Raw genomic sequence first — 12204 nt, forward strand, 5'->3', positions numbered from 1 at the left:
AAGCCTATGTAAGAATAAAAAGAAGATAGATCATAAAACGTGAATAGAAGATAAAAGATGAATAGCTAAGACGGCACAGTAATAAACTCAAGATAGTTAATATAATGGAAGCCCATAGTGTATTAGGCTGTTGTTGGGCCTTTGTTTTAAAGAGGATCAATGACATCATAGGATGATGTCTTGACTGGTGAGTGAATTAAATTTAATTGAGGCAGAGTTGCACAAAGTAATCAGCCTCATTCTCTCTTCCAGAATCATCAAAGTCTAGTAGCAAGACAAAAGTCAGCACAATTGGTGATGGCCTGGGATGCAGGAGATGAGTTCGTTTAGGGAGATGGTCTTTAGAAGAATTATGGGGGAAAGTGATTAAGAGTTGTAGAGAATTCAGTGTGGGAAGATCGTGATCTGCTTCAGTAAGGGGAGTGCTCCTCTCGCAGTGAAATCATGGCTCTATCAACTTATCAGTAAGCAACAGCACAAGAAAAGAAATTTTTGGAGTTCTTTACAAGAATAAATATTACTTCTTAATTGTCTAATAGTTATAACATTAAATCAACCTGTCAATTAGAATAAAATAGGTCGGGGGCAGCTAGGTGGCACAGTGGATAAAGCACCGGCCCTGGATTCAGGAAGACCTGAGTTCAAATCCAGTCTCAGACATTTGACACTTACTAGCTGTGTGACCCTGGGCAAGTCACTTAACCCTCATTTCCCCACAAAAAAAAGAAAAAAAAGAATAAAATAGGTCCTTATTCTACATGAAAAATTCAAAAGTAGAATACAGAAGAGAAGATCCTTATTCTACATGAAAAATTCAAAAGTAAAATAAAGAAGAGTGGTTTCATGATGAAATCAAATATGTTTGCATATGATCGAAATTTATTTTTTTAAGTAAGCTATATTTTTAGAATTTCTCAGCAGAGATAGTATGGTCAAACTAGTTCAGTGATATCAAGCTCAAATAGAAGATCGCTACAAGTAACATATTGACTTAGAAAACCAAAAATTAACATTTTGTGTGTTGTATTTTTATCTATTCTGTTAAGCATTTCCCAATTACATTTTAATCAGTTCCATCCTGGTGGCACTCACCATGAGCTACAAGTTTGTTATCTCTGATCTAGTGTCATTTTGTTTCATTCTTTCCAATAGACGGTACTTGTATCAATAGAAATGAGATACTACAATTCAAATTAAGATCTCTTCCCAAATTACCTAATCAATTTTATGCTTTCAAAAATAGTATCACAAGTGTTTTTTACTCTTCAAGAGATACATAAGATCATACCTTTCTAACTTCTCAGATAGATGATCTGCGGAGTTACCCGAGGCAATCTGATATATGTCTGACAATTCCAAGCGTTGTCTGAAACCTTTTCTTAAAATTGGTCTGGTCCAACTGAAAAATAAAATGAGAGAGAAATAAATATTAATTTCATTCTGATTCTAAGATACATTACTTTATGGGTTACATTATTTAGATACATTTATAAATAGAATTAAAAGCCTACCTAATATTCTTCAAGGGTACGATCATTTACCTCCCCAGAAAGAAAAAACGTTCTGCGTTACAATTTTGCCTGAGATTCTAAAAGTGCTTTATAAATAAGATCTCATTAGACATCATAAGAAGCCTTATCATACATTTAATTATGTTGGCCATGTGTTCTGAATACATTTCACAATAAGGGATGATATATAGCTTGAGATTTTATGAATGGTATACATGATTTTGATTCAATTAATCATCTTACCTGACCAGGCTTAATTCTTAGGAGTCAGGGAGCATGACTTTTATATGGGTGGAGTTTTTTGTTTTTGCTTTTTTTTTTTTTTTTGGCTTGGTTTGGTTTTTATCTATGCCCTACAGCACTGAAAATAGTACCATGCACCAACAGGCATTCAGAAACAATGAGTTTATGACAGCAATTAAATAAATTAAGCTTTAAACTGTGCAGGAGCTCATAGGGCTTCTGATAGATAATTTTTAACCCTTAAAGTCTAAGAGAGACAATGAGCTAGGCCTAGTCCTAAAAAAGTAGAGAGTTAGCAGGACTGTTTTCAGGAAATTACAAAGCTCTTTTTGTCTTGTACTGAAGTCCAAACTTCTCATGAAAGCAAAGGCTTACTTTTTAATGCTAACAGTTTACTAATATTTCTCTATGGCAGCAGCAAACTATGGAACACCACTGCCTAGGGAGCAATGGAGAGGCTCGTGGTGAGTATGAGTAAGATGCGACATGGAACTCCAAAGAATAGGAATAAAAGATGTCATGAAGGAATTGTGTGATAAGGAGAGAAGATGTGCTGGTCATATAACAGCTGGACAACCAGAGTGTTCCATTGGTACCCTTGTGATGCTGAAAAAATGAGGAAATCCACCAGCATGTTGGGCAGAATAACATGTAGGACAACAAGAGATGCACAGGATAGACAGGAATGGATGAGCTGTAATCTACACTGTTGTAAGGAATCTCAAAATTGAAGAGATCATGGGTCCATTTTAGTATTTTTAGTATTAAAGCCTCCCATTAGATTCAAGTGATGTGACCTTCATTTTATAAACTAAAGAACAAAACAATAACAACAAAACAAAGTAGAGATTTCACAATATAGAAGACACATTAAATACTTTCTTAATTGAATAGAAAGAGAAATTTTCCAGAGACTTTTCTGAATATTAAACTTTTCCCAATTCTTGCTTCAAGAAAAATTACGGATCCCTAATATTTTTTTTATTATTATTATTATAGGGGACTTCCTTCCCTATAATACCCTTTAGTTCTAAGCACAACGCTTAGTACCTAGCACCTCAAAGGTGCTCAATAAATTCTAACTGACTGACTGACTACCATATTGCCACATTTGGATTATGGTGTCTATGATAGGAAAAAAAAACCATTATAAATTTACAAAGAAAAAGGAAATTGTGTTTTGGTAATATTGGAGACCTATCAAAAATAGTGAAAAAATCTCAAATTTCATGTTAAGTATAAACACTGTCATTCATTCAGAATAGACAGAGAGATATAGATAGATATTAGAAGACAACTGTGACAAAAGCAAAATTCTAAAGGTGGTAACTTTTGTTTTCAATGGCCTACCATTACACTTTCAGCATCCCTATCACCTGATGTTAGATGCCCTAGTGCTTTTTCCTAGATACCTTAGCTGACACTTTGTGCCTCAATAGAATTTTCCCTTTCCAGGCAGCACCCCATTCTGAGAATATTTCCTCCTCTTCTCATCAAAACTTATCCCTACAGGACTCTCTTTGGTCCTTCATATTAGGTAGTCTCCTAAACTGCTCATCACTAGGGCACAATGATAGTTTAATTTATCTGATAACTCAGAGTAGTAGCATCTCAACTGGGATTTTCAAGCAGTAACACAAGGAGTTACTAATTAAGAACTTCAAGTATTTGGGGGGGATAGGAAGGGGTGGGAAAAAGATGGCAATGGGTCAGAGCCTCTCGAACCATACCAATAAAGCATCATATGATTTAGAACCTGAAAGAATTTTAAAGATCATTTATTTTAACTCTAGTATTTTTAAAATTAAGAAACTGAGGCCCAGATAAATGAAGTAACTTGTCTAAGACCACGTAGGGAATAAGCAGTAGAGCTGTGATTCAAAGTCATAATACCAGGCCCCAAATCTAGTGCTTTACCCTCTATGTCACTGGGTGAGTAGTTTCTTGTATCGGCTCAATAAATCTCAATCTGTGTCTCTTAGGCACAAAATTCATATTTGCCTTATATTTTCTCATTGTACTATATGAATTAACACATTTTTAATGATCACAAAAGAAATTCATGACTTTGCTTCTAAAGCAAAGAGCAAGTTGATAAATCCCTCAGAAATTTATCCAAAAAAATCAATAAATATTGCGTCTCTATTTAATTCAATAGACATTTAATGAACTCTTATTGTCTAGAAAGCACAGGCCTAAGGAATGAGTAAGAAATACCTAAGGAGTTCAAGAAACCACTATTTTCAAAAACTTTATAACTTTCTCTCTTTTCCTTTTAGAGCTAGGTCTAAAATCATTATGTCCTTTTTTCCTTTTCAGCAGAGGTTCTTAATCTTTTTTGTGTTATATACCCTTTGGCAATCTGATCAAACTTATGGACCCCTTCTCAGAATAAATGCTTTTAAATATATAAAATAAACATGTAGAGTTAAGAAGGAAACCAATTATGTTGAAATAGTTATTAATTTAAAAAGTTTATGAGTCACAGGCTAAGAATTCCTAATTTAGAGCTATCTCTAAGGTGAGTAAATGCCTTCCTATGCATGTGAATATGATGAATTTCTCATTCATTTCAGAATAGCTTGGATTTAGGGGAAATTAATAAGACCTTCGGGCATCCTTTGAACATTCATTATGTACCATGTTGTAACAAAAAATTGGATTATGCAGAAAACGAGTTCCTAATGTCGGGGAAATTTTTAAGTCTGACGGAAGAACAAAAACAACAAGGTTTCCAGGCCGAAGCAAATAGGTTTATTGACAGAGGGTTAGTCCCCCAACAAAGCCAATAGGTTTATTGAGAGAGTTTTAGTCTCCCAATAAAGCCAGTCATCGAGGCATTGGACCTGAAAGACCCAGAATTACAAAATCCATGGGTTTATATACCCTTCCAAAAGTTACACTTATACAACATTTTATTAATCTTCATTAGTTGTGCTTCTAAAATTAAAACATATTCTTAGGAAATATGAGGAACTACCTAAATGACCATAAATGTCAGCATTATGATGACAATGGGGTGGGTCATTGTCAGGCCACTGGCCAGCAGCGTGAACTCTTTAAGAAAAGTATGTCACTCGTGGTTACTAAAATATAGCATTGCGGACTACTATATCTTGTGATATTACTTAATGCTTGACATTGGAAAGTTAGACAGAAGAGAGACAACCTTTTGACCTTATATAATTGTAACAAAATAAAATCTTAATATAATAAATTACAATTTTTTAGTTAATATATCGATTATTACCTTAATCAAATCACTTATAACTATGGTGAATCTCTTATAACTAAGGGATGGGGAAAATCTCACTCACACTAAACAACAAATGAACCTGAAATATTCCAATATGAAGGATAGAGAATAAAACCATGTCTATTATCGCAAGGGCTTGAAGCCACTAAGTGCTGCTACTGGGCACATCAACCACAGATAACTGATCACAATTCAGTCTCTATTCATAACCTCCAGAGGAGTCTTGGAGCAAAGTAAATCATTCAGAAGTTGGCATCAAATCCCCTAAAAGCTGCTTGCTGATATGGGAAAATTTGCAAAAAGTACTCAAAATTATATCTTCATGACATAGGAATACTTCTCACTAACTGTGATGAGGATTGAACTCAAGGAGGATTTCTGCACCCCCTGGGAGAGTAGAGACACATTATATTAACCCTCAATTCAATCTGATAAGTACCAGCAATGGGCATTTATATACAAATGTTTATTCTGTGAAATTACAGATATCAGGATAACCCAGGATCTGAATGATTCTGACAAAGTTGTAAAGATTTAGACAGGACTTTGGATTATGATCATAGTACTTTCCCCTTGGCATTGCAGTGGAGACATAACTCAAATGCATCTACTCCTGGATGATTTAATTTCCAGCTGCTTTGTGATATCAGGTGAATACACCATTTGTATGACAGATCCTTTCAGGGTTCCCTGATTCTTTTTTTTCTCCTCCTCTTTCTAGACCCCAACACAAACCATGTGTTCTTTTATAATTAGCTATTATATATTGACTACAGGGATGAGAATCCATTTACTGAGGACATGGAGTTATTTTGTAAAGTTCTGGCTATTTACAGTGGAAATTTTAGCTAACTACTAACTACTAGTTAGTGGAATGGTAAAGCATAATTACAGATATTTCCAAAGTTAACAGTTTTATTTTTTCTTTATGTTTTAAATTTTCTTGGGAAAAAAGATTTTATATATTGTTTGGGTAAAATGCAATCTTTTGATTGATAGAAATTTGCTTTTAAAATCTGAATTAAGAGAAACCTAATGCTCCTGAAGGAAATCTGTTTTTTATTCATATAGCTTAACTTTAAAAATTTTTAATTTTCTGATTATAGTCATTCTTGAAATCCGAACTCCCTAAACATGTATCCATTTGAAATATGGCCACTTGAGAAGTCTAACATTTTCTTTTTTTTTTTTTTTTAAGTGAGGCAATTGGGGTTAAGTGACTTGCCCAAGGTCACACAGCTAGTAAGTGTTAAGTGTCTGAGGCCGGATTTGAACTCAGGTACTCCTGACTCTAGGGCCAGTGCTCTATCCACTGAGCCATCTAGCTGCCCCTGAAGTCTAACATTTTCACATATTGGAACATAAGATAAAGGTCAACTATCAGATTTGTCTTGCTTTAAACTGACTTGGTTTATGAAGAAACAACTATGATTCTATGGCATTTACATTTTTCATGTTAACTACCTGTACAGAATGGATAACAAGCAAATTCAAACTAACAACATGCAAGCAATCCCAAACATAGCCAGATCAAAACATCTAAAGGCTAATTCCCTTTATTTATGCATGGATACTGTGATAAAATAACACAATACTGGAGCAACTGAGTAGAAACTCTCCCAAACCACTTTATATAGAGTTAAAGTACATGGGGAATTACTCATTTAATGAATTTGTTGTGAATTTGAAAAACCTCAGTCAATCCTGATAGTTCAAACAAGATAGGTTTTCTGGGAGTGTGACAGAAGGAAGACTAATGTCAGTTGGATTCCCTGAATGATAGTGAAAAACCTCCATTTTGCTTTGTCTACATTGTTATTTTAGGTAGACTTAAGGGAAGGTATAACTTAGTCTTCATTATGCTTAGTCACAGAAACACTACAAATTCACTAAAGCATTTTCAAATATAAGCATGAGGCTTTTCTAAATGAAGTTGAAGGTACCTTGTTCACCAAATTTTAGATTCAATAATACTTGAACATTATAAGTGTAGGTATCAACTCAAATGTTATGAATGTGAGAACCAGGGGGCCCTACCCTCTGCCGAGAAAGCAAGAGATGACCTTTCTGAGGTTTCTAAGGTCGAACTGGCATCCCAGAAGTTCATGGACCTCCTTTAAGTCATGTCAATCAATGGACATGAAAGCGACCAGCCAATTAGTTTGGAGCTGTGTGTGGGGACCACCCCACGTCCTATTCCACAGAGAGCTTCCGGTCGAACTGACTGAGATTTAGTCTCTTTGGAAGTGTGAGCGGCTAGGTGAAAGAGTTCTTTCTCTCTCTCTCTCTCTCTCTCTCTCTCTCTCTCTCTCTCTCTCTCTCTCTCTCTCTCTCTCTCTCTCTCTCGAGCATAGGTCTGAGCTAGGGTTTTTTCCATTCTTTCAAAGACATGGACTCTCCCTTTCTTTTTACTAACTTCTAATGTACTTTAATAAATGCTTAAAAGCCTAAACTGTTGCTGAATTTATAAGTAAATCCTAACTAGTTTCCCCCCACACTGCGGGGCAGGTAAGGACACACACATTAGATTTTTAAATGTCACATGGGCTAAGAGGCTGACAAGAATTCAAGAGAACAAGTGCAAAAGCCCAGAATTAAGACTAGGGCAGTAGTTTCCTACCTACTAATTTAAGTATCTATATTTACTGAACATCTCTACTATCACTGTTTATGTAGTGAGCCTAAGAGTATGGACAGCATGATGTTATGGGGAAAAAGGAGGGAAGGTCCAAGCATATTAGGTGTTTTCCCTTTGGTAAATTTATGGAAATACATGATCAAGAGTTGAACAAGATGGACAAGCAGTCAATGATAGGTTGCAACCTTTCTATTGGAGGGAACATTGACATTGATGAGCTCAAAGATACATTTGAATAGTTATATAGTTGAGCAATTTTCGTTGTTGTTCAGCCATGTCCAATTCTTCTCGACCCCATTTGGGTTTTTCTTAGCAAAGATACTGGAATGGTTTGCCATTTTCTTCTCCAGCTCATTTTACAGATGAGGAACTGAAGCAAAGAGAGTTAAGTGACTTGCCCAGGATAACACATCTAGGAAGTGTCTGAGGCCATATTTGAACTCAGGAAGATGAGCTTTATCCACTGTGTCACCTTGCTGCCTCATGATTATTTGACAGAGAAGAGTAACAATGGTGCAATAATATAAAACATAAACTGGGACTGTGTTTTCTTCAGACTGGATGTCAATCCAGTAATAGAAAAAGCAGATTGACATCATAATGATAATATCTTAGATTTGTATTGTGATGCTTATCAGAAAACAGGTAAAAGACAAATAAGGTCTTCCTACAAAATTCCTCTTCCATATGGAAAACTGCTCTGGGAAGAAATCAAAGAACTATATAATTGCCAGAAGTCAAAAGCTTCAAAACATTGATATGAACTCAGAAGGGATAAAACTTTTGCAGTGCAGAGCTCCCAGAACCTCAGAGGTAGAAAGGCCATCTACCCCAAGCTACACCTAAACAAGAATCCCCATTAATTATACGGGGTCAGAGATTTCAAAGTGCTATCATAGACATCGTTTCATTTGGTACTTATAACTGTCTGGTGAGGTAAGTGTTGTTATCTGAATTTACAAACAGGGAAACTGAGCTCAGGGAAATCCAAGTTGCTTGCTCTTACCCATGGTGACACAATCAGTAAAGGATGGAGCTAAAACGAGAATAGGAATAAAATCTGACTCACATTCTAGTGGGTTTTGCTTCTTTGGGTCAAAATACCCTTCAGGATTCTAGTCTTGGCTCTGCTACTTCTTAATCATATTAATTGAGCAATTTACTTAATTTCTCTGTATTTTTCTCATTTCTAAAAACTGGAAATAAAAATTATTGTAACTGTCTTCTTGCTTTTGTTGAGAGTCAAATGCAATAAAAAGTATAAATGCTTTGTAGACTGTAAATCAATATAGAAATGTAAGGGGTTACTTCCTCAATATTACACTTCCTCAGCTTGATAGGAATAATTTCTTTCACATAGAGTCTAAATAAATCAATTAATAAACATCCATTAAGCTCCTCTGTTGTATTGGGGATACAAAAAGAGGCAAAAAAGACCTTGTTCTCAAGGATCTTACAGTTTAACAGGGGAGACAGCATGTTAAGAATATTTATACACAAAGTAAGCTATACACAGGATAAATTTTTGTTTAGTCATTTTTCAGTTATGTCTGACTTTTACAAACTCTAGAGTAATAAGGAAGGTAGTGGGGAGGGGAAAGATAATGAGTTCTGTTTGAGATATGTTGAGTTTAAGCGGTCTACTGAGAAGGTTGCCATTTGTAAATAAATGTACATACTCGTGAAAATTCAAACAACAGATCATTTGCTTGTGCCAAGATAGGAATTTTTTTCACAGGTATATCCAGTGATTAGCAAGTTCAGAAACTCAACTGTGGTCCCTTAAATGCATTGTGATATTAAAAATGAATAATATCTTATATATGGGTGCAGCTAGGTGGCACAATGGATAGAGCCCTGGCCCTGGATTCAGAAGGACCTGAGTTCAAATCCGGCCTCAGATACTTGATACTTACCAGCTGTGTGACCCTGGGCAAGTCACTTAACCCCCAACTGCCTCACCAACACCACCCCCCAAAACAAACAAAAAAATATCTTATATATGGTAAGTGAGAGGAACTAAGTATTACTGATGAGGAATGTGGTTGTATAAATAATGCTAATCCTCTGTCTTTACTCACCAGGTGAAACACCTGTAAGTCCAGAAAAATTAATAACTATGACATTAAAGTCAATAAGTAAAGCAGAGTCATGGACTACAATTAGAAAAGATGGCTCCCAACAGTTATTCCAAATTCCTATAGTATAGGAGGAAAAAAATTTACTTATATAATATGGATCTCTCTGAATTATGAAAGTAAAAATCATTAAACCTCTAAAAAAAGAAAAAGAAAACCACCCATCTTGAGATCAGGAAAAGAAACAAAAGTGATTTATAGTCCCAGTACCTATGTATTTGGCAAAAGCAATCTCAGTGTTTCTTGCCATTCTTTTTGTTTGATTTTTTTATTCTTGATTAGATGCTATCTGGGCAGTTAGCCACAGACAAAAGACACGGAATGTTTTGTCACTGGAACAAGGAGAGTGGCTCAAGTAGAGAGGAAGGTAAGGTGATTAACCATCCTGTAAATTGGCTACATCCTGTACTATTTCATCTTTTGGAACTGTTTTTAACTAGGGATGACAGCTGTTGCTATTATTCTCTAAAAATATATTTGAAACCAAGAAAATAAGGAAGAGGGGAAATAGACATATCTTAAGGTTTAAGCTAAAAAGAAAATACCTCTAGTTTACTGGCTGGCATTTAAAAAAACTGCTACATAGAACAGTATGTTGGTCTGTCAGAATCGCACTACTGGGTGTTATTATAAGCTCTTTCAATAGAGAATTTGGCAGAGAACTAGTTTTAAATGTCTTCTGTAATGGCTAAGATGAAAGAAGGGAAATGAGTTCTATCTCTTCTACTGGCTAGGGAGTAGCAAAATCACCTCCACTGAGTGATATGAGGATATAACCCCTATGACATATTGGTTTAACTTTGCCGATGTTTGTTTTACAATTATCTTCTTTCTTTGCTATTCCCTCCCTTTTCTAGAACCCTGTGTTCTTTTTTGTACCTCTTTCTTTGTCTGTCTAGTTTATTCATCACTAAGACCCAAAATAAACACTAACCAATAGGCTTTTCTGTCCTTCTGCAGATAAACACCCTTGCCATTTTGGGTCTATGGTTATAATCCTGGCATTGACTCAGTGGCTGGTACTAGAGGCAATCAGCTGTTTTTCTCCTTGGAAGTGTTTTTCTAAGTGTGGGAACACAACTTGCCTGAGAACTTTAATATAATATACCAAAGAAGAATACCTTATGCATGGCTAGTATCACACTCAAATAGAAATGGGACCACTAAACTGTACATAAGGATTCTTGCAGGTTGTATATTGACTTAGTTCTGAAATGTAATACTATCTCTGCTTTATTGTATTTTCAGCTATTTTTGTTTTATCTATTTTCCAATTACATTTTAATCTGATTCAGGCTGCACTGGAGAGTGCTACAGAGCACATGAGGTCCACAGGTCCCACGTTTGATACCTCTGCGTTGAGTATACAGAGTATGTTCATATATGTTATCTCAATTTAATTTAAAAAATTTGTAACAACTGTATATCTCCAAAATGGATTTAAAGCCATATCTCTTTTAATCACCACAAGAAATCCTAACTAGTAAATCAACAGGTAGAAAGGACCTGAAAAACTATTAAATCCAACCCCTTTACTTTAAAGGAAACTGAGGCCCATGGAAATTAAGTGACTTGACGAAGGCCACATGGGTAACAAAAAACAGAGATGAGGGTAATTCAGGGTACTCTGACTCCAGAATCAATGCTTTTTCTGTGTTACCATGTTGTCCCCCAACTGAATATGTTTTCTTGTTGGCTCACATGAAACCTGAAGAAAATGTCTACATGGATAAGAAATAGCTAATCCATCTCCTCCGGCCCCACCTGAGCCCCAGGAATTTGAAAGACATTTTATAAGGATAACTAGGCTGAATTTTAACACATCAGAATCCCCAGGATAGATTGCAAGGCCTGGGATAACTGTTTGCCAGTCTGCCTACCCAGAAGGTTCACCATACTCAGAGAAATCCCTATCACCAAAGTGGGTACAAACAGAGCTTCTTCCAAATGACTGCAGCAGTTTGGAATATCCCTTAATTTGGGCAGGCATCCTAAGGCTCACAATGCAGGCCTTTGCATCTATTCTCCTACCGCACCCCAATATACACACAAAAAGCCCAAAGGCCCTGGCTCGCTGTTGGCTATGAGCCATGAGAGGACTCTAATCTTAGGGTTTCCCCACAGTGAATCCCCTCCAAACCGCTTGTTTAACGGAAATCAAACATTTTTTACCTCTTCTTGGTCAACTTGAATTGTCATAAATGTCTGTTTTCTGCATTTCCACATCAAGAAATTTGAAGCCAATAAATGTGGTTGGGTTTTTATTCACTTGTGTCTGACTCTTTATGACTCCATTTGGGGTTTTCTTGGCAAAATACTAGAATTGTTTGCCATGACTTTCTCCAGCTCATTTTATAGGTGAGGAAACTGAGGCAAACAGGGTTAAGTGACTTGCTCAGGGTCACACAGCTAGTAAGA

At 35.9% G+C, this 12204-nt stretch overlaps 1 protein-coding gene across 1 annotated transcript in view; it reads right to left on the bottom strand.

The window, feature by feature from the left end:
• The window catches only part of CFTR (CF transmembrane conductance regulator), a 235257-nt gene that overhangs the window by 191882 nt on the left and 31171 nt on the right, over positions 1–12204 (bottom strand). The window contains exon 3 of the mRNA XM_043967579.1: positions 1289–1399. Coding sequence (XP_043823514.1) covers positions 1289–1399 — 111 coding nt within the window. The remainder of the gene's footprint in view (positions 1–1288; positions 1400–12204) is intronic.

This window comes from Dromiciops gliroides, chromosome 5, assembly GCF_019393635.1.
Source record: "Dromiciops gliroides isolate mDroGli1 chromosome 5, mDroGli1.pri, whole genome shotgun sequence".
NCBI classification, from domain to species: Eukaryota; Metazoa; Chordata; class Mammalia; order Microbiotheria; family Microbiotheriidae; genus Dromiciops; species Dromiciops gliroides.